The 23,219-nt window shown below is 48.4% G+C and overlaps 1 protein-coding gene across 1 annotated transcript in view; it reads right to left on the reverse strand.

Annotated features, from left to right (window-relative positions):
• The window catches only part of ppp1r14ab (protein phosphatase 1, regulatory (inhibitor) subunit 14Ab), a 102,375-nt gene extending 87,761 nt beyond the window's left edge, over positions 1-14,614 (reverse strand). The window contains exon 1 of the mRNA XM_073063780.1: positions 14,378-14,614. Coding sequence (XP_072919881.1) covers positions 14,378-14,548 — 171 coding nt within the window. The 5' untranslated portion in view covers positions 14,549-14,614. The remainder of the gene's footprint in view (positions 1-14,377) is intronic.
• Between the last annotated feature and the right edge of the window lie 8,605 nt (positions 14,615-23,219).

Consider the following 23,219-nt stretch of genomic DNA (forward strand, 5'->3'; position numbering starts at 1 on the left):
CAAGTTCCAGCCTAAAAGCATCACATTCCCCCCCCCCACCCCAATTAAACACTTTCCCAAATTTTCTGCTCCTATCCCTCTCCAGCACTACGGTAAAGGAGATAAGAGTTGTGATCACTACCTCCAAAATGCTCTCCCACCGAGAGATCTGACACCTGACCAGGTTCATTTCCCAATACCAGATCGAGTACAGCCTCTTCTCTAGTTGGCTTATCTACATATTGTGTCAGGAAACCTTCCTGAACACTCCTAACAAACTCCACCCCATCCAAACCCCTTGCTCCAAGAAAATGCCAGTCAATATTAGGAAAGTTGAAATCACCCATCACAACAACCCTATTGTTATTGCACCGCTCAAGAATCTGCCTCCCTATCTGCTCCTCAATGTCTCTGTTTCTATTGGGAGGGGTCTATAAAAAACATCCAGTAAAGTTATTGTATCCTTCCTGTTTCTGACAATCCGTCCATTACTTCCTCCTTTTCTGCAGCCACGATACTGTCCCTGATTAGCAATGCTGCTCCCTCACCTCTTTTGCCTCCCTCCCTGTCCTTTTTGAATCATCTAAATCCCCGGCACACTCAACAGCCATTCCTGCCCGAGTCATCCAAGTCTCTGTAATAGTCACAACATCATAGTTCCACATATTGATCCACACTCTGTTCATCCACTTTGTTTACGATGCTCCTTGTATTTACACTACACGCTGCATCCGCAAAGCAAACAGCATTATGAAGGACCCCACGCATCCCTCACACAATCTCTTCTCCCTCTGCTGTCTGGGAAAAGGCTCCGAAGCATTCGGGCTCTCACGACCAGACTATGTAACAGTTTCTTCCCCCAAGCTATCAGACTCCTCAATACCCGAAGCCTGGACTGACACCTTGCCCTACTGTCCTGATTATTACCGTAGATTCCGGATTTTAAGCCGCTACTTTTTTCCCACATTTTGAACAGCTTTGAACACTGTGGCCTTTAATCCGAAGCGGCTAATACATGATTTTTTTCATGCCGCCTCGTAAACATTTTGCCTCATAACAGTAGACCAATAAAATTGATGAGTAGTTCACAGAGGTCCAATGAAATTGTACGATAAATCAAGCGCACTTTCACAATTAAATTATTGTAAATCAGTCATTTGTACTCACCCTCATCAACATGGAAAACACTCGAAGAAAAGCATTGTGCTGCCTTTATGGCAGTTATTTAGTTTATAATATTTTCGCTTAGTAATTCATTTTCTAGTTAAAGTTAAAAGAGTTTTAACTATATTTGTTTTCTGTACTACATCGCGGGATGCTATGACGTCACACCCGGTTTTGCCGCGTCTTGTGGGAAAAATGCCAGTTTGCGATAAAACGGGACGGAGGGAGGGAGCGCATTACGCGAGCGGCTTTGGATCTGAGCGAACGCTGCTTTTAAGTTAAAGGCGATCAATAACTTTTCCTGGTAGGCTGCAGTATATATATTTTTTACCAGTCGTTAGGAGATATTGGAATGTTGTTCAGTAAAGAAGTATACGCAACGTATATTTAAAAGTAGCCGCGTTACGGGCACGGTTCGAAAAAAAGCATTTGCAATATGTATTTGTTTTTGTTACCATATGGATTTAATTAAAAGTTAAAAAATCCTCACGTGTAATATCTTTCTGTGTAAATATCTCATATTACAACGTGGGACACCTGCGGCCTAAAATCCGGTGCGGCCTAAAATCCGGTGCGGCCTGTACAATTAAAAAATTGATTTTATTTCTAAAATTAGAGCCAGCGGCTTTTAATCAGGTGCGCTCTGTAGTCCGGAATCTACGGTATTTATTGTAATGCCTACACTGTTTTTGTGCACTTTATGCAGTCCTGTGTAGGTCTGTAGTCTAGTGTAGCTTTCTCTGTGTTGTTTTTTTTTATTACGTAGTTCAGTCTAGTGTTTGTACTGTGTCATGTAACACCATGGTCCTGATAAACATTGTCTCATTTTTACTATGTATTGTACCAGCAGTTATGGTCAAAATGACAATAAAAGTGACTTGACTTGACTTAAAATAAACACATCTCAAACCATCTGGCTGAATGCATCTTTGCTCTATCATCTGCCTGTCCTTCCCCACAAACTCCCTTCAAGCTGTCTCTACTTGTGGGTCAACTGCCCCATCCTCTGCCTCTTCACTTTGGGTCCCAAACCCCCTGCAAATCTGGTTTAAACCCTCCCCAGTAGCATTAGCAAACCTCCCTCCCAGGATATTAGTTCCCCTCCAGTTCAGGTGCAACCCGTCCCACTTGTACAGGTCACCCCTTCCCCAGAAAAGGTTCCAATGATCCAAGAGCTTGGAACCCTGCCCCCTGCACCATCTCCTCAGCCACTCATTCATCTGCGCTATCTTCCTGTTCTGACCCTCACTAGCTCATTGCACTGGGAGTAACCTGGAGATTACCACCATGGAGGTCCTGCTCTTCAGCTTCCTTCCTAACTCCCTAAACTTACTGCACAAGACCGCTATCCCTCTCCTTCCTACGTCATTGGTACCAATTTGCGTCACGACCCCTGGCCGCTCACCCTCCCCTTCCAGAATATTCTGCAACCACTCAGAGACATCCTGGACCCCAGTACCCGGGAGGCAACACACTATCCTGATGTTCCTCAGAATCTCCTATCTGACCCCCTAACTATCACGTCCCCCATGACTATTGCTCCACCTGACTTCACCCTACCCTTCCGAGGCTCAGAGCTGACCACAGTGCTATTGGTCTGGCTGCTGCTACCTTGCCCAGATAGGTCACCCTCTCAGCAGTATCCAAAGGGGTATATCTGTCGCTGAGGGGAATGGCCACAGGGGGACCCTGCACTGGCTTCCTTCTCCCTTTACCTCTCTCGGTGTTCACCCATCTACTCTGAAGCCTGAAATTAGATTTGTGCTCAGCTACAAGCGGTCTATCAGAAACACAAAAAAAACTTCTGACGAAGCAACACTTCTGGGGGGAAAAAATGTTCCCTTAGCTTTCTGGGGAAGAGGAGGCTCTGGTAGCCTTGCTTGGCCAGGGCATTTACACGTTTTCTGGTGATTTTCGCACCTCAGAGCTTGTTCTCCACATTCACCTCAGCACCACTGATAGTGTGCAGTGTGACCCACCCCCAGGTAAATGGCCAGTGGTGCTGTCTGGGCACCACGCTACCGCAATTCTCCAAGGATCGTTACCTTGTTGTGGTGGAGGGGCTTGTGATTTCCCGAGAACAATGTTTATAGATCTTAGCCCCTCGTAGGGTTACCCATGGCGGTAAAGTCATGGGCGCGGTTGCAGAGAGTGAATCCCAACGGTGGAGCTGGCAGAAGGCGACGACACATCACAACGGCAGTGAAGGCTGCAGCAGGGAAGGGTCTCTAGTCATCCTGCCTTCCAGGCCACTGGACCTGTACCCTGACCCTGACCCGTCAAGGACTGAGTGGGGTGGGGGGGTTGACAATGCATCAGCCTCCCCACGTCACACAAAGTCACGCACAGGTGCTCTCCATTAAAGGGTTAACCCTCTAGGGGAACATCCCATTAGGCTCTTTATCTCCTTCCTGTATGCCGACTCGTCACTGTTTGAGCTCTGTACACTATAGTAGGTGGTGTGGATGTAGGCAGAGGTACATGTACCCTGGTGAAATAGGCATGTGCCTGTCCCAGCATGTGATGTCAGCTCTGGCGGACTGGGCGGACGAGATCTACAGTGAGATCCAACGGCCAGGAAGGTGGTACCGCAACACTCCCTGGAGAGCGAAGGGCATAACGAGGCACAGAAGACCTCACAGTTACCCACGGCAACCAGGGAAGACCCCAGTTTGTGACGCTTGTTCGTACCACTGGACCCCGACTTCTGAGGTAGAGAGGGTGGAACTGCCCCAGTGCAACAGTTTTTCCACTTTCCTGCACAAGTTTCTGATTGTCAACAGACATGACGGACAACCACTTTGTTTAATCACTGAACGATAGATTAAATCGCTTGATACATCTTCCACAGTTCCCCCTGGCTCTCTGCACATCTTAGGGAAGAGAGGAGAGGTGGAGAAGGCGGTGAGGGGAGGGGGACAGGAAGCAGGAAAAGAGAGGGGAAGGCACAGTGCACTCTCTGTCAAAACAATACAGAGACAGGCCATGAACACAAGAGATTCAGCAAATGTAGGAAGAAGCACAGTCGACATTTCCGGCCGAGACCCTTCGTCAGGACCCAAAGGGTCTCGGCTTGAAACGTTGACAGTGCTTCTCCCTATAGATGCTGCCTGGCCTGCTGCGTTCCACCAGCATTTTGTGTGCGTTGCTCGAATCTCCAGCATGTTTGGAGATTCAGCAAATACTTGAAGGTTCTTGGCTGGAAATGTCAACTGTTTAATTCTCCTCCATAGATGCTGCCTGACGCAGTGAGTTCCTCCAGCATTTGCTAAAAAGATTAAAATTAGCTTTATTTGTCACATGCACATCGAAACATACAGTGAAGTGCGTCATTCGCACCAACAATCAACTCAGTCTGGAGACGTCCTGAGAGTCAGCCTGCCAACTGGCACCGTGCCAATGTAGCATGCCCACAACTTACTAACCCTAACCATATGTCTTTGGAACGTGGGAGAAACCAGAGCATCCAGAGGAGAACCATGCAATCATGGAGACAACGTACAAACACAAAAAAGACAGTGGCAGAATCGGACCCGGGTCGCTGTAAAGAGTTATACTGGCTGCTGTGCTATTGTGATGCCCCAAAGCCTCCTCACACATACAAACTCAGATTCTGGGTGTGGATTATGCATGCATAGAACAATAACTACACTCGTTATGGCTTTAATAAACAAAGTATTTCCCACAGGATTCACAATCTTGTTTACAAATCATGCCTCACCCTTTCCTTCGCCCAGAACCTCTTCCAGGTCTATAACCCACAAGAAAGACCTCTGAAATCTCCTTGTTCTGGTGTCTTGTTCACACCCAGTTTAAACTCTATAACTGGAGAAATTATTTCTGCCTTTTTACCTTTGCACAGCTTGTCGTCTTCTGCACTCTGGTTGAACGTCGAAGTTGGTGTGGTCTTTCAAAGATCAAAGTAAAATTTTATTATCAGAGCACATACATGTCACCACATACAACCCTGAGATTCATTTTCCTGCAGGCATACTCAGCAAATCTGTAGAATAGTAACTGTAAACAGGATCAATGGACAACAAACTGTGCAAATGCAAATATAAATAAATAGCAAATAAATAACAAGAACATGAGATAATGAGATAAAGAGTCCTGAAAGTGAGATTATTGGTTGTGGGAACACCAGAAATAGGATTGAATGTAGTTATCCCCTTTGGTTCAGGAGCCTGATGGTTGAAGGGTAGTAACTGTTCCTGAACCTGGAGTTGTGAGTTCTGAGACTCCTGTACCTTCTACCTGATGGCAGCAGTGAGAAAAGAGCATGGGCCGACTTCATTGATTCTGCTACAGCTATTATTCTATTATGAATTCGAGTATGCCCACAAGAAAATGAATCTCAGGGTTGTATATTGTGACAAATACGTACTTTGATAATAAATTTACTTTCAACTTCCACGCCTTCAGCTGTCGGAACCTGACATCCCTTTACTCCTCCGAGTTGCTCCCTAAAACATGTTTCTCTGATCGGGATTCTCCTCCAAGAGGACCACGACCCCGCTCTAGGGTTTGGAGGCCTGCGTGCCTCAACGTTCCGGACAGCCATGCTGGCTGGAGTCGGGGCTCTATCCTTTGGCTCTTGGTAGGGTCACTCACGCCAGACAGGTCAGAGGGTAGAGGCGGTATTCCCGAGTCTCCACCCGGGACTTGCATGACCGACAGTGGTGGAAACCGAGGGGAAGCTACTGTCACGACGAAGGAAGCCCTGAGCACAGAGGATGGCGAAGACAAATAGAGACAGAGGACCTTCATTGCTGCCCTAACCACCAGCGACATAAAAAAGCTTTTGATGATGACCGGGACTCCAGACCTCACATCACTTTGTGGATTAATTTCACTCGTTGTTTGCTGACCATCCTCGCAGGCCCAGTGATCTGAGTTCGATTCCCACCTCTGGCGCTATCTGTCTAGAGTCTCCATGTTCTCCTTGCGACTGCGTGCGTTCCCCACATCCTCCGCTTTGCTCCAAAATCCCAAAGACATACTAGGGCCCATTAGGGCACTGGAAATTCCCCCAGAGTGGAGCTGCGGGGAGTCCTCGTGCAGGATTCCCTAAAGGTTAATTTGCAGGTCGAATCGGTGTTGAGGAAGGCAAATGCAACATTAGCAGTCATTTCAAGAGGACTAGAATATAAAAACAAGGATGTAACGCTGGGACTTTACAAGACACTGGAGTATTGTGAGCAGTTTTTGCCCGTTATTTAAGAAAGGATGTGGCAGCATTGGAGAGGGTTCAGAGAAGGCTCATGAGAATTATTCCTGGAATGAAAGGGTTAATATACGAGCAGTGTTTGACAGCTCTGGGCCAATCCTTGCTGCAATTTAGAGGAATGGGGGGAGGGGAACCTGTGGTATATTGAAAGGCCTCAATAGGGTGGATGCTGGGGGAGTCTGACCAGAGGGCACAGCCTCAGAATAGAGGGACGTTCATTTAGAATAGACACCAGGAGGAACTTCTTTAGCCAGGGAGAATCTGTGGAATTCGTTGCCACGGGCGGCTGGGGAGGTCAGGTGACTGGGTGCATTTGAAGCAGAGGTTGATAGATTCTTGATTCGTCAGGGCATGAAGGGATACGGCAGGAGGTAGGGGCTGAGAAGGAAATGGATCAGCCACGTTGAAATAGCAAAGCAGACCCGATGCGTCAAATGACCCAATTCTGCTCCCATGTCTTATGGTCTAATAAAACAGGACTAATGTCCAATTAGTGTAAATGGGTTCTCAGTAAAGATAGATTAAAGATTAGCTTGATTTGTCTCAGATACGTTGGAAGTTCAAAGTATATTTATTATCAAAATATGTATATATTATACAACCTTGATGTTTATCTCCTTACCAGGCAGCCACAAACAAAGAAAGCCCAAAATAACCAATTAAAAAAAGACCGTCCAACACCCAATGTGCAGAGAGGGGACAAAAAAAACAAATCACGCAAACAATAAAAGCAAGCAAATAGCGTTCTGAATGAAGTCCACGAAGAGAGTTCGTCCACAGACCTTTAGTTCAGTAAACATCACAGAACCCTCAGGCACAGGGCCTGGAGCAGCCACAGCAGGCCTCAGCCACAGCCTCAGTTCAATGCAGAGCCGAGCAAACATTACAGAACCCTCAGACACGGGGCCTGGAGCAGCCAGAGCAGGCCTCGGCCACAGCCTCAGTTCAATGCAGAGCCGAGCAAACATCACAGAACCCTCAGGCACAGGGCCTGGAGCAGCCAGAGCAGGCCTCAGCCACAGCCTCAGTTCAATGCAGAGCCGAGCAAACATTACAGAACCCTCAGACACAGGGCCTGGAGCAGCCAGAGCAGGCCTCAGCCACAGCCTCAGTTCAATGCAGAGCCGAGCAAACATTACAGAACCCTCAGACACAGGGCCTGGAGCAGCCAGAGCAGGCCTCAGCCACAGCCTCAGTTCAATGCAGAGCCGAGCAAACATTACAGAACCCTCAGACACAGGGCCTGGAGCAGCCAGAGCAGGCCTCAGCCACAGCCTCAGTTCAATGCAGAGCCGAGCAAACATTACAGAACCCTCAGACACAGGGCCTGGAGCAGCCAGAGCAGGCCTCAGCCACAGCCTCAGTTCAATACAGAGCCGAGTAAACGGCGTGGAGTAGTGAGCTGAACTGGCCCGACCCTCACCTTGGGACCTGACACCCTGACCTTGTCAATCCGGCCGGGCAGATTGCCTTCCAAACTTCGGGTTCAGCTGCCTCAGCACGCTCTGGTGCCCGGACCCCGCTGCCCGGATTTGACCGGTCCCTGACCATACTGATTCAGCCTGGCGCTTAAACCGTCACCCAAAAGAAAATTTCATATGTCACCATACACAACCCTGAGATTCATTTTCTTGTGGGCATTCTCAATAAATCTATGGAATAGCAACTATAACAGAATGATCAACCAGAGTGTTGAAAATAACATACTGTTCAAATAGAAAAAGAAAAAAGAAAAATAAAAAATAAATAAGCAATAATTATCGAGAACACGAGATGAAGAGTCACTCAAAGTGAGATAACAGGTTGTGGGAACATTTCAGTGATGGGGCAAGTGAAGTTGTCCTCACTAGTTCAGGAGCCTGTTGGTTGTGGGGTAATAACTGTTCCTGAACCTGGTGGTGTGGGACCTGAGGCTCATTGTGGTGAGTGAAGTTATCCACACTGGTTCAGGAGCCTGATGGTTCTGGGGTAATAACTGTTCCTGAACCTGGTGGTGTGGGACCTGAGGCTCATTGTGGTGAGTGAAGTTATCCACACTGGTTCAGGAGTCTGATGGTTGTGGGGTAATAACTGTTCCTGAACCTGGTGGTGTGGGACCTGAGGCTCATTGTGGTGAGTGAAGTTATCCACACTGGTTCAGGAGCCTGTTGGTTGTGGGGTAATAACTGTTCCTGAACCTGGTGGTGTGGGACCTGCAGCTCCTGTACCTTCTTCCTGATGGCAGCAGTGAGAAGAGAGCGTGTCCTGGGTGCTGAGGGTACCTGATGATGGATGCTGCTTTCCTACAACAGTGTTTCATGTAGATGTGCTCGATGGTCGGGAGAGCTTATGAGTAAACAGCAGTATTTGACCCCAATATTGATGACAGCTCGAGTAGTGCCCTTGACTGCCTGCCACCTGGACATCTGAGTGGCCATCTTGGCCAGGCCCAGGAGCAAGCCCCCCAGAAGATCTCCTGACCAACCCACTGGTTTATCAAGAGAAGCCAATCTGTACAGAACTCCATGCCAAAGGTGCCTTTCACTCCTCACACCTGGGTTCAGGAGCAGATCTTTTCTTTCATTTGCCCAGAGTAGCAGTAGAACATTCCAGATGTAGAACACAGAACCCTGCAGACCCTTCGGTCTTTTACGATCAACCTAACCCAGGGGCTCCCAATCTGGGGTCCATGGACCCCTCAGTTAATGATAAGACTCCATGGCATAGAAACGTTTGGGAAACCATCCTGCATAACCCTCCATTTTACTATCAGCCATGTACCTAACTAAGAGTCTCTTAAATGTCCCTAATGTGTCTGCCTCTACCACCACCCCTCAAGGTGTTTTCCACACACCAGTCACTCTCTGTGTGAAAAACCAATCTCTGATTCTTCATATAGAGTACTATACAAAAGTCTTGGGCGCATATATATCACTAGGTTGCCCAATACTTTTGCACTGTACTGCTGTAAAAATAAAAAACAAATTTCATGACATATGTGAGTGATGATAAACCTGATTCTGATAATGGGTCCCTATTGCGGACTGAGAGTGGGAAGGGGGCAGGGAGAGGGGAGGGAGCAGGAAGCACCCAGAGAGACATTCTGTAATGATCAATAAACCAATTGTTCAGAGTCAAATGACCTTGCCTGGTGTCTCAGGGCTGGTTGTGTCTGCACCTGCGCCACCCCCTGCCCCTGGCACTCCTTCTCTGCCACCTGTCCCACACCCCTCCTGTGGCACTCCACCCTCGCCATTCCCAATATCCTTTGCGCCCACAAGATTTACAAACTCACTGTCCACTCCACTTTGACAAATACACTACTGTACAAAAGTCTTAGATATGTATACAATATTCCAAGTGTGGTCGAACAAGGGTTTTACAGAGCTGCAACATTACCTTGTGGCCCTTGACCTCAGTTCCACGACTAATGAAGGCCAACACACCATACGCCTCCTTAACTACTCGGTCAACTTGCGTGGCAACTTTGAGGGTTCTATGGATGTGAGCCCCGAGATATCTTTGTTCCTCCACACTGCCACGAGTCCTGTCATTAACCCAGCATTTAACCCTTCAGGTTTGACCTTCCAAAGTGAATCACTTCCCGCTCAGTAAAACCTTTAACCCCATGAAGATTATTACCAAGGGAACATTTACACACAAAAATAAAATCAAAAAGCTCAGAGGGGTGGGGAACAAAGAGCTTTGGGAAGCAATCTCCGGAACTCATCCGTGGCCAAGAAGAGCAAGGCCAACCAGGAAGAGTGCTGAGACAAGAGGGAGAGTCCATGGGCAGATACGATGCGCTGTTTCCCGCTAAGATGTGCCGGTACACAGCTGCACAGCAATCGCAATGCTACTGCACACATAGCCTTCGTTGCCACGCAGCTGAAATTGGACGAAGCTAGAATATCTTACAAAACGTGGAAGATTTTCTTTGCCATACCATATTTCAATATAACCTACGCTCTGTCCGTCAGAAGAGGCGGGATCTGCCATTTTAATTCCAGTCTCCATTCCCATTCCAATACGTCAGTCCACGGCCTCCTTTACAGTCATGATGAAGCCACTCTCAGGTTGGAGGAGCAACACCTTATATTCCGTCCGGGTAGCCTCCAACCCGATGGCATGAACATCGATTTCTCGAACTTCCAGTCATGGCCCCCTCACCCCCCACCCTTCACCATTCCCCACCCCCTTTTTCCTGCTCTCACCTTATCTCCTTGCCCGCCGATCTCTGCCTCTGGTGCTCCTCCCCCCTTTTCTTTCTTCCATGGCCTTGTCCTCTCCCATTAGATTCCTCCTTCTCCAGCCCTGTATCTTTCTCATCAATCAAATTCCCAGCTCTTTATCTTCATCCCTCCCTCTCCCAGTTTCACCTATCACCTTGTGTTTCCCCCTCCTTTCAAATCTATTCATCTTTTGTTCTCCAGTCCCGCTGAAGGGTCTCAGCCCAAAACGTCGACTGTACTCTTTCCCATCGATGCTGCCCGGCCTGCTGAGTTCCTCCAGCATTTTGTGTGTGTTACTCTGACCGTAGACACTGTCTGACCTGCTGAGTTCCTCCAGCATTTTGTGTGTGTTACTCTGTCCATAGATGCTGTCTGACCTGTTGAGTTCCTCCAGCATTTTGTGTGTGTTACTCTGTCCATAGACACTGTCCGACCTGCTGAGTTCCTCCAGCATTTTGTGTGTGTTACTCTGACCATAGACACTGTCTGACCTGCTGAGTTCCTCCAGCATTTTGTGTGTGTTACTCTGTCCATAGACACTGTCTGACCTGCTGAGTTCCTCCAGCATTTTGTGTGTGTTACTCTAACCATAGACACTGTCTGACCTGCTGAGTTCCTCCAGCATTTTGTGTGTGTTACTCTGCCCGTAGACACTGTCTGACCTGCTGAGTTCCTCCAGCATTTTGTGTGTGTTGCTTGGATCTCCAGCATCTGCAGATTTTCTCTTGTTTGCTGTATGTTATTAATCTCCGGTTAGGCCACATCTGGCGTACCATTCTGGTTACCCCACTATAGGAAGGATGCCGAGGCTTTGGAGAGGGTGCAGAAGAGGTTTACCAGGATGCTGCCAGGTTCAGAGGGTATGTGCTGTCACGAGAGGCTGGATAAACTTGAGGTTGTTTTCTGCGGAGCGTCGGAGGCTGAGAGACGACTGATGGAGGTTTACAAGATTATGAGGGGCATAGACAGAGTGGACAGAGAGTATCTGTTTCCCAGGGTTGAAATGTCTAATACCAGAGGGCGTACATTGAAGGTGAGAGGAAGTAGGTTAAGGGGGGGATGTGAGGGGTAAGTTTTTTTACTCAGAGAGTGGTGGATGCCTGGTACGGTGGTAGAGGCAAATATATTAGAGGCTTTTAAGAGACGTTTGGATAGGCACAGGGATGTGAGGAAGATGGAGGGATATGGACATGGTGCAGGGAGGAGGGATTAGTGTTTGGGTGTTTTTGATTTGTTTTTTAGCTGGTTCAGCACAACACTGTGGGCCAAATGTCCTGTTTCTGTGCTGTAATGTTCTGATTTAATAAATTTAAAAAGTATGGAATTTTCAGGCTAAATATTCATAGTATGTGAATTTTTCAAAAAAACATTTAAAGTGCATCACAGTTCTCAGGCTGTTTAAAAGTGTCTTGCTCGGAGCAATGGTTAATCTGATGGGCTGTTTGAAATAAAACAGGGAATGTTGAATGAGAGTGAGATGTTAAAATGGAGATTGATTACGCAGAAACAGTGGGTACAGATGATGATAAACAGATTTCGATGAGTTTTGCAGACAGATGCAAGGCAGATTCTGAAGTAACAACTGAAGGAGGGCCATACAAACTGAATGTCAACAAAGCCTCTTGTAAGCTTCTACAGATGTACGGTGGAGAACTTTCCGGTTGGTTACATTACCATCTGGTGTGGTGGGGCCACTGCACAGGACTGGAAAGTTGCAGAGAGTTGTAAACTCAGCCAGATCTATCATGGGCACCAGCGTTCTTGGTAGATTTTTCTACAGAAGTGGTTTGCCATTGCCTTCTTCTGGGCAGTGTCTTTACAAGATGGATGACCCCAGTTATTATCAATACTCTTCAGAGATTGTCTGCCTGGCGTCAGTGGTCACATAACCAGAACTTGTGATCTGCACCGGCTGCTCATACGACCATCCACCACTACTATTTTGCACTACTAATTTAAATTTTTTAAACATGTTAAAGTAATTCAGAGTTTTTCCATGTATTGCAATGTACTGCTGCCGCAAAGCCACAAATTTTACGCCAAATTTCCGCAGCGATGTGAAATCAGCATCTAAGAGGGAGATTGAAAATCTGGCTGAGTGGTGCCATAACGACGACCTCTCACTCAGTGATTATTAACCTTGATTCTCACCCCGAGTTCCTTCACACTTGGTACCACGGGTAAAGAAACAGGTTATTCTCTCTCAAGAGAACTTTGAAGCGTGATGTTCTAAAAAAAAAACACGCAGTCTTTCGGAACGCACATTACAGCCAGCACACCTGATCGTCGCAGTTCCGATTTCTGCAAGGGCTGTGCAGAATGGTGGAGACCTGTGCAATTACAGCCACGTGGTGAAGTGTCCCTAATGTGCTCACACAGAAATAACTCAGTCAGAACGCTGGTTTCCAATCTCCCAGGGCCTGAGCATGGTGAAACTGCTGCCTTAAAGCACTCAGATCTGGGAACAGCTACTCCCACGTGCAGATACACCACAAGCTAATGAGGTGAACCAAAATGTTCCTAACAAGTTCATTTTAATGAGAGAACGTATACAGCATACAACCTGAAATCCGTAATCTTCATAGACATCCACAGAACAAGAACCCCCATAGAACGAATGATAGAAACATCAGAACCCTAACCCCCCCCCCCGCACACGTAGCAGCAAAAGCAATAGCCACCCTCCCCCTACACCAGAAGAACCAACCCCCGCATCTCCACCACGCAAGCAACAGCAGAAGGCCCCAAAGAGACTTTGACACAGAGTTCACAAACCAGGACTTTGGTTTCTCAGACAGTTTAATCCTGGTGTCGTACCACAGAAGATAATCTCATTCCAGCCCAGCGCCCTCTTCTTTCCCACAGCCTAGCCAAAACTTTACAGTCTGAAGTTCTCAATTCAAGTGTGCCCTGCGCTCTCCTCTCTGTGACAGTCCCGCAGGCGCACGCTCCCCAGACGCAAAGACAGCTCCCTCGGGCTGATCTTGCAGGTCTGTCTTAGGGGCACAGGGTCTTGCCCTGAATCCAGGGTTGGCAGTTCCCAAGTCCCACCTGGGACTGGAGGCAATAAAAGGAGACGCCAGGATGAGCAGCTCCTGGAGTTAGCTGGCTTACTCCTGATATTTTGGGCACTGAATGGGGAGTCAGATGGTGTTTAAGGTCCTGTTCAGAGTTTGAACCAATATCAAGTATTTTTTTAACCGTTCCATCACCACAAGGGTAGTTAGTCTGGGACTGGGTCTTTCATGGCTTGGGGATTGTCAGACATCCTTGGTTACTCCCAGACCTGGTCAGCCTGGCCTCAGGGTCAATCACTGACCAGCCCCGGTCAGCCCGGTCCCGGGTCAGCCCGGCCCCGGGGTCAATCACTGACCAGCCCCGGTCAGCCCGGTCCCGGGGTCAGTCACTGACCAGCCCCGGTCAGCCCGGTCCCGGGGTCAGTCACTGACCAGCCCCGGTCAGCCCGGTCCCGGGGTCAGTCACTGACCAGCCCCGGTCAGCCCGGTCCCGGGGTCAGTCACTGACCAGTCTCGGTCAGCCCGGTCCCGGGGTCAGTCACTGACCAGCCCCGGTCAGCCCGGTCCCGGGGTCAGTCACTGACCAGCCCCGGTCAGCCCGGTCCCGGGGTCAGTCACTGACCAGCCCCGGTCAGCCCGGTCCCAGGTCAGTCACTCGCCAGCCCCGGTTACTCTCAGTCCTAGGATCTCTCACTTATTCCGACCTCAGTTACTCCAACTCTGGGCGTCACTCCGTACTGGGGTAACTCACTCCATCCAGCCCCGGGTCCCCTCACCTGCTCGCCGTACAGCTCCCGGACCCGATCCTCCATCCACCGCTCCACGTCCAGCCGCCTCTGCAGCTCGCTGCGATCGTAGCGCGCAGTGACCCGGGCCTGTCGCCGCTGCAGAGCCACGCCGGGCTCCCGGGGGCTGTGTCCCTTCCTGCCGACCCGCTCCGCTGCCATTCTCCGCTTCCTCCTCCGCCACTCCGCTCCGCACTCTAATCAGTGCAACACCGCACCGCACCGGACCGCCCCTCCGGGCCAGCACCGGCTCCGCCCCCCGACAAGTGCCCCACCCAACCCCACACTTAAAGGCATATTCCCCTCACCGTGCCGAGATCCCTCCAAAGATGCGCTGGGATGCAAACGTCAGGAAAAAAAAGTTAATTACAGTAAGTATGAAAAATAGCTAAATTAAATACAAAATGCAAAAATAAAAATTAAAAAGTAGTGAGGTATTGTTCATAGGTTCCGTGTCTATTCAGAAATCTGATGGCAGAGGGGAAGAAGCTGTTCCTGAATCACTGAGTGTGTGTCTTCAGGCTCCTGTACCTCCTACCTGATGGCAGAGAGGAAGAAGCTGTTCCTGAATCATTGAGTGTGTGTCTTCAGGCTCCTGTACCCCCTCCCTGATGGCAGAGGGGAAGAAGCTGTTCCTGAATCACTGAGTGTGGGTCTTCAGGCTCCTGTACCTCCTCCCTGATGGCAGAGGGGAAGCGGCTGTTCCTGAATCATTGAGTGTGTGTCTTCAGGCTCCTGTACCCCCTCCCTGATGGCAGAGGGGAAGAAGCTGTTCCTGAATCACTGAGTGTGTGTCTTCAGGCTCCTGTACCTCCTCCCAGATGGTAGCGATGAGAAGAGGGCATGTCCTGGGTGATGGGGCTCCGTGATGGTGGATGCCGCCTTGAAGATGTCCTGAATACGGGGGCTGGTGCCCGTGATGGAGCTGACTGAGTTTACAACTCTCTGCAGCCTGTTTCCATCCTGTGGATTAGCCCCCTCCCTGGACCGGACGGTGCCGGACAAGTATCAGGACGTATGTCGGTGCGATTAAATTTGATTCTGATGGGGCCGTAAGAACGCTCTCCACCGTACATCTGTAGAAATTTTCGAGTGTTTTTGGTGACATAACAAATCCTCTCAAACTCCCGATGATATATAGCCCCTCTTTGTGCCTTCTTTGTAGCTGCATCTGTATGCTGGGTCCAATGCCGGCTTTCGTGACGACATCCGGGGACCCGTCATCAGTGATGATGTAACCTGGGGTCATTGGGTGTTTCGGGTCTTTCAACACCAGGGACCCTTGCCCAGGTGACCCAGCCGGAGTTGATCAGGCCCCAGCTTGTGTCCCGGCAGCATCGGTCCACCGGTCACGCCTCTTGACCCATAGCCGTCGGGAGGCTTGTTTAACAGCTGGTGTGGTGGTCCCCAGGCTCTTTTCAACCCCTGTAATGCCAAGGAGAGCGTAGGCTCGACAGAGCAAGCAGCCTGCAAAACCTCTACACCCCACCTCTGTAGGCTCACCTCGTGCCCTCCATCCCTGTCTCTGGCACTGCTCTACCAGGTCCTGGGATTTGCCCTTCTTAGGCTCGAATGCCTCCTCAGTCCGATCTTCCCTAGGCACTGTCAGTGCCACCATGACCACCTGCTTGTCCAGCCTCAGGGATGATGAGCGGTGAAGTCAGAGAACTTCAATTGCTTGCAAAGATTGACTTTCAGTTGCCACCCAGACACCGCGGTGAGCAAGCCTGCTGGTGATCTGGACTGAGCCCGTGGCTGGCCTCCAGCTTTGACAAATCTGCTTTCATACAGTGTATGGCTGCCCACAAGTGTCCATGATGTGACCTCCATGTTCAGCAGAACAACACAGAACACAACCAGCAAACTCGAACTCAACAATGAAATCAGGAACAAGAGAAAAACAAACCCAAAGTCTCCACCCATGTCAACTCTTTATTCCTCTCCAGAGACGCTGCCTGACCTGCTGAGTTCCTCCACTATTTTGTGTGTGTTGCTCTGGATTTCCAGCATCTGCAGAATCTCCTGTGTTTAAAACAAACTCCTTTACCAGCCACCAATCCCCTCACAGACACACACAACTCTCCCAGCCCAGGACAGTCCACCTCTGGGCCTCGGACTCTCAGGATCACAGACGTCAGCCTCCAACCCCCAGTCTCTGACCCAGAACTGTCCTCTACCTCCGGACAGGCCGACTTCGGTCTTTGACCTTGCAGGCGATCTATTCCGGACTGGCCAAGCTCTGGATATCAGTCGCAGGACTCACCAATCACAGGGTTGACGTTAGGCCTCAATATTGGCCCGATTTCTCTCTCAGAAGTCAGACCCATCCTGAGACCGTGCCGTGGTGACAAATCTGTATTGAAGAGTTTTGGAAGAACTCTGAGAAATAAAATTTTAAACAGTACCACTACAGGAACAAGATGATCGCGAAGAAGGTGTCTATACTTCATTAGGGGTTTGAAGAGATTTGGGACGTAACAAAGACTCAAGTCAATTTGTACGGTGGAGACCATTCCAACTGGTCGCATCATATGGAGGCTCCAATGCACAGAATCGGAACTAGCTGGGGAGGGTTGCACACTCAACCATCTCCATCATGGGCAGGAGTCTCCCCGACATTGAGGACAGCTTCAAAATGCAACAATTTCTCCTTCCCATAATTGTTTTTCCATCCCCTCCTCTCTATTCCCCACCTTGGCCTTTTACCTCTTCACGCCTCCCTATCACCTTCTCCTGGGTCCCCCCTCCTTTCCTTTCTCCCATGGTCCACTCTCCTCTCCTGTTAGATTCTTTCTTCTCCAGCCCTTGGCCTTTCCCAACCACCTGGCTTCACCTATCGCCTTCCAGCTAGCCTCCTTCCTTTTCAGTCCTGAAGAAGGTTTTTGGCCTAAAACATCGACTGTTTATTCAGTTCCATAGATGCTGCCTGACCTGCTGAGTTCCTCCAGCATTTTATGTGTGTATTTTCAAAAAGTGTTGCTTGAAGAAGGCAGCATCCACCAACATGGACCCCCATCACCCAGGACATGCCCTTTTCTCAATGCTACCATCAGGGAGGAGGTACAGGAGCCTGAAGGCCCACACTCAACGATTCAGGAACAACTTCTTCCCCTCCGCCATCCGATTTCTGAATGGACATTGATCCCATGAACACTACCTCACTTCTTTTTTATTTCTATTTTTGCACTACTCATTTAATTTAACTATTTAATATATATATATATACCTACTGTAATTTACAGTTTTTTCTATTATCATGTATTGCAATGTACTGCTGCCACATAACAAATTTCACAACATATGCCGGTGATATTAAACCTGATTCCAATTCTGATTCCTGGCTGCTGTCTGTGTACCGACTTTGCACGTTGTCCGTGACCATGCAGACCTTCAGTTTCCTAACACAGACGTGCAAGGTTGGAAGGTTAGCTGAGCAATGAAAATTATTGTTAGTGTGTGGATGAGGGGTGGAATCTGGGGGAATAAGGTGGGATGAGTATAGGAGGGGCTGTTTCCATGCAATAGTCTCTCACTTAAAGTGAGGATATTCAGGCCAATCCATGGTCAATGAGGCTTGTATTAAATATTGTTCCAAAGTTTGAGAAGCAGGCTTAGAAGTTCTAAAAGGTTACTTGTGGAGCTTTGGTCCATGATGCTGAAAGCTCGGTCACAGTTAAGATGATAGGACCATAAGAAATAGGAGCAGAATTAGGCCATTTGGCCCATCAAGTCTGCTTCGCCATTTCATCATGGCTGATCCAATTTTCCCTCTCAGCCACAATCTCCGTTCTCCCCTTATCCCCTCATGCCCTGACCAATCAAGAATCTATCAACCTCTGCCTTCAATATGCCTAATGACTTGGCCTCCACAGATTCACCTCTCTCTGGCTAAAGAAATTCCTCCTCATCTCCATTACAAATGGGTGTCCCTTTATTCTGATAGAGTCTAAGTCCCTCTGGTCCTAGACTCACCCACCATACGAAGCATCCTCTCCACATCCAGTCTATCAAGGCCTTTCACCATTCAATAGGTTTCAACAAGATCCCCCCTCATTCTTCTGAATTCCAGTGAGTACAGGCCCAGAACCATCAAATGCTACTCACATGACAAGCCTTTAGATCCTGGAATCAATTTCACGAACCTCCTTTGAACTGTCTCCAATGTCAGCACACTCTTTCTCAAATATGAGGCCCAAAACTGCTCACAATACTCCCAGTGAGGCCTCACCAAAGCTTTATAAAGCCTCACTACGTCCTTGCTTTTATATTCTAGTCCTCTTGAAATGAATGACTACTATCATCGCATTTGCCTTCCTCACCACTGCCTCGACTTGCAAATTAACCTTTAGGGAATCCTGCACAAGAACCCCCAAGTCCTTTGGCACCTCAGATTTTTGAATTTCTCTCCATTTAGAAAATAAATCTGAAGCAGGAAGAATTGGAGGAGCCGAAAGATCTCTGAGAGGGTTTGGATTGGGGTGTAGGCATGTTTTTTCTTGTGGTTTAACTTTCCAATGCCTGCTTGTATTTTTATACAATCACCAAGAGTGCACCAAGAGTGCAGTGCAGAAGTGTTGGACATATATATATATATATACACACATACATACACACACACACACACACACACACACACACACACACACACACACACATATATCTATGAGAGGGAGGGGGAGAGACTTGTATTGGTTTCTTGTATTTGTCAACGTGGAGCAGAGAGCAAGTCTGTAAATCTGGTGGGAGCAAAGGATGCTGGGAAAGGATGTGGGAGGGTGTGGGACAGGAGTACCATGGGGAGGGGTGGTGTGGGTGCAGACATACCCACCCTGAGACACCAGGCAAGGTCATTTGATTCCAAACAATTGGTTTATCGATCATTATGGAATATCTCTCTGGGTGCTTCCTGCTCCCTCCCCTCTCCCTTCCCCTTTTCCCAACCATGACTCCCCTCTCCCCTCTCCCTGCCCACTCTCAGTCCACAATAGAGTCCTAGGTTTATCATCACTCACATACATCATGAAACTTGTTTTTTTTTGTGGCAGCAGTACAGTGCAATACATAAAATCACTACAGTACTGTGCAAAAGTCCTAGGCACCCGAGTTATATAGATGTGCCTAAGGCTTTTGCACAGTACTCTATGTGTGTGGCATCCGTCAGTCTCGCGAGACCATGGATCTGCGCCTGGAATGGTTTCCAGGGCGCAGGCCTGGGCAGGGTTGTATGGGAGACCGGCAGTTGCCCATTCAGCGAGTCTCCCCTCTCCACGCCACCGATGTTGTCCAAGGGAAGGGCAAGGGCTGATACAGCTTGGCACCCGTGTCGTCGCAGGAGTTGCCAGAGCGAGGTTGAAGGCTACGTCGGACTGCCTTAGGGACTCCAGCTCCGGATTTGTCCTCAGGGTTTACTCCCGAAGCCTCTCCCATGAGTGGGTCTGGCCGCAAGGCAGCGGAGGTTTGAAATCAGAGTTTTCCCTCTCTCAGACGGACTGCCTTCCCAGGCTGACGAGCTCCATCTACCCGAAGCACTGGTTTTAAGGCGCCAGGACCCGCCTTCGCCCCTTCTCCTGTCAGTAGAAACAGTTCCGCCGGGCTTAGAGGCTGAGCCACACGAGAAGGCCCGGAGCTGGAGTTGGTTGTCAGAGGCTCAAATAGCCTCTGACAGTACTCTGTATACATGTAATTATTCAGTGAATTTTCCAGCAATTGCGATAAGGTCGCTTTTGTATTTTTCGACAAGCTTCTTAGTTTTCAGTAGCAGGTGGCTGCCAACCCGCTGAAATCTGTCCACCTGATATGTTAATTGTTATCACTGGAATTTGTGTTATCTCCAGCCTGAGTATGAGACGGCCACAGCTGCTTTTTTTCTTTCTCGTTTTGTTATTCTCTTGCCTCCTCTTTCTCGGTCATTTTCTGCTCTTGTAACACTTAATAAAACAATCGTAAGCAGTAAGTTTTATGCCTTATCTTGACTTTTAGATCACAAAAGAATCAGGATCCACTAGAGGTAAAAGGAGGGAAGTTTCTCAGATAGGGAAATCTGACACCATGGAAAACAATGGGAGAATTTTAAAACCATGGCCTTGCTGTCTCTATCAACAATTGGTTGAAAATACTAGCAGACTATTCTCAAGTTTGTGTCAGCAACACACAGTTGATAGTGGTATGGTCACTTAGAAACCATTTACAAGGGAATAGGTGCAATTTTCACAATCTCTAGACAGCAATTTCAAAGTTCAAAGTAAACTTTATTATCACAGTACATATATGTCAACCCTGAGATTCGTTTTCTTGTGGGCATACCTAACCAAATCTATAGAACAGAAACTATAACAGGATCAATGAGAGATCACCCAGAGGGCAGAAGACAACAAACTGTGCAAATGCAAACATAAATGAATAGCAATAAATAACAGGAAGATGAAATAACAATTTCAAGAGTCCTTCAGTGAGATAATTGGTCGTGGGAACATTTCAATGATGGGCAAGTGAGTGTAGTTATCCCCTATTGTTCAAGAGCCTGATGGCTGAGGGATGATTACTGTTGCTGAACCTGGTGGTGTGGGTCCTGAGGCTCCTGTATCTTCTTCCTGATGGCAGCAGTGAGAAGAGAGCATGTCCTGGGTGGTGGGGTTCCCCAATGATGGATGCTGCTTTCCTGCGACAGCATCTCATCTACGTAGATGTGCTTAATGGTTGGGAGGGCGTTACCTATGATGTACTGGGCCAAAATCCACTATTTTTTGTGGGATTTTCTGTTCAAAGCCGTTGCTGTTTCCATAACAAGGCGGTGATGCAGCCAGTCAGTACAATCTCCACTGCAGATCCGTAGAAGTTTATCAAAGTTTCAGATGACACGCCGAATCTCCACAAACTCTTAAGGAATGGGAGGCCCTGATGTGTTTTTTCCGTGCAGGTCCTTTGAAATAATAACACTGAGGAATTTAAAGTTGCTCACCCTCTCCACCTTTGATCCTCCAATGAGGACTGGCTCGTGGGCCTGTGGTTTCCCTCCCCTGAAGTGACACCTAAACCCAATTTTCAGCCAACGGTTTACTGTCATTGTCAACTCATTGGAAAAGAGAACATTAGAATCCCAGCATGGAGACAGGCCTTTCAGCCCATCTCGATGATGCTGACCAAGTTGTCTTCCCGAGCTGGTCCCATTGCCTGCATTTGGCTCGTGTCCCTCCAAACCTTTCCTATCCAAATTTTACTCTCTACACAGATGCTGCTCGGCTTGCTAAGTATTTGCTATGTGTTTTATTTTCTATGTTTTATTTAAAATTTGAGTGCAGCATCCATCATCAAGGACCTCCACCCTGTCCTCTTCATTAACCAACATCCATTATCAAGGATTCAAAGATTCAAAGTACATCTATCATCAAAGTATGTCTGCAGTATACAACCCTGAGATTCGTCATCCCATAGTCACGAGGCAAAGAAAACCCTGGAACCCATTCAAAGAAAACCATAACCCCCCTCCCCCTGCAATGCACAATGAGAAAATTCATGAAGACAACAACAAGAAAGATCAAGTGAAAACACAGAAAATAAAACAAAAATTGAAGAGTTCATATTCAGTTCACCTCCGTGTTCATTAGACCAATCCACAAACTGTAGACCCAGGATTTTAGTACCATCTTCGCACAGCATTGAGGGAGGGAGGGAGAGAGGGAGAGAGGGAGAGAGGGGGAGAGGGAGAGGGAGAGGGAGAGGGAGAGGGAGAGGGAGAGGGAGAGGGAGAGGGAGAGGGAGAGAGAGAGAGAGAGGGAGAGAGAGAGAGAGAGAGAGAGAGAGAGAGAGAGAGAGAGAGAGATCTTTCAAACACCAGGAAGGTCCCTCAGAAGTGGCAAGAGAGAGACCATCACATGAAGACACCCTCCTCTCATAGCAGGAAGGGCTCCCCCCCATGCTCTCTTCTCACTACTACCATTGGGCAGGAGGTACAGGAGCCTTAGGTCCCACTCCACCAGGTTCAGGAACAGTTATTACCCCACAACCATCAGGCTCCTGAACCAGTGTGGATAACTTCACTCACCACAATGAGCCTCAGGTCCCACACCACCAGGTTCAGGAGCAGTTATTACCCCACAACCATCAGGCTCCTGAACAGGTGTGGATAACTTCACTCACCACAATGAGCCTCAGGTCCCACACCACCAGGTTCAGGAACAGTTATTACCCCACAACCATCAGGCTCCTGAACCCGTGTGGATAACTTCACTCACCACAATCAGCCTCAGGTCCCAGACCACCAGGATCAGGAACAGTTATTACCCCACAACCATCAGACTCCTGAACCAGTGTGGATAACTTCACTCACCACAATGAGCCTCAGGTCCCACACCACCAGGTTCAGGAACAGTTATTACCCCACAACCATCAGGCTTTGAGTGAAGATGACTCCCCTTAAACAGTTCACCTTTCACCCTTAACCAATGACCTCCAGTTCATTTTCTGAGTATTAGTTTTGTATTTGCACAGTTTGTATTCTTTTGCAAATTGGTTGTTCGTCAGTCTATTGTATTTGTTTACCTATAAAGTGCTCCAAATGGCATGTGGCTCTAACATCCTCTAACAAACATGTCCAAGTCTTGGCCTTCATGTGTGGCTTAGCTACTAGGCCCAGTGGATACTGACAAGAGAAGGGGCAAAGGCGGACAACTGGATCCTCAAAACCAGTTGCTTCCGGCAGGTGGGGCTCGTCAGCTGTGGACGGCAGCCCACCTAGGAGAAGGAAAGCTCTGATTTTAAACCTCCGCTGCCTTGCGGCCATACCCACCCATGGGGGAGGCTTCGGGAGTAAACCCCGAGGAAGAAATCTGGAGCG

This window comes from Hemitrygon akajei, chromosome 12 (genome assembly GCF_048418815.1).
Source record: "Hemitrygon akajei chromosome 12, sHemAka1.3, whole genome shotgun sequence".
Classification (NCBI taxonomy): domain Eukaryota; kingdom Metazoa; phylum Chordata; class Chondrichthyes; order Myliobatiformes; family Dasyatidae; genus Hemitrygon; species Hemitrygon akajei.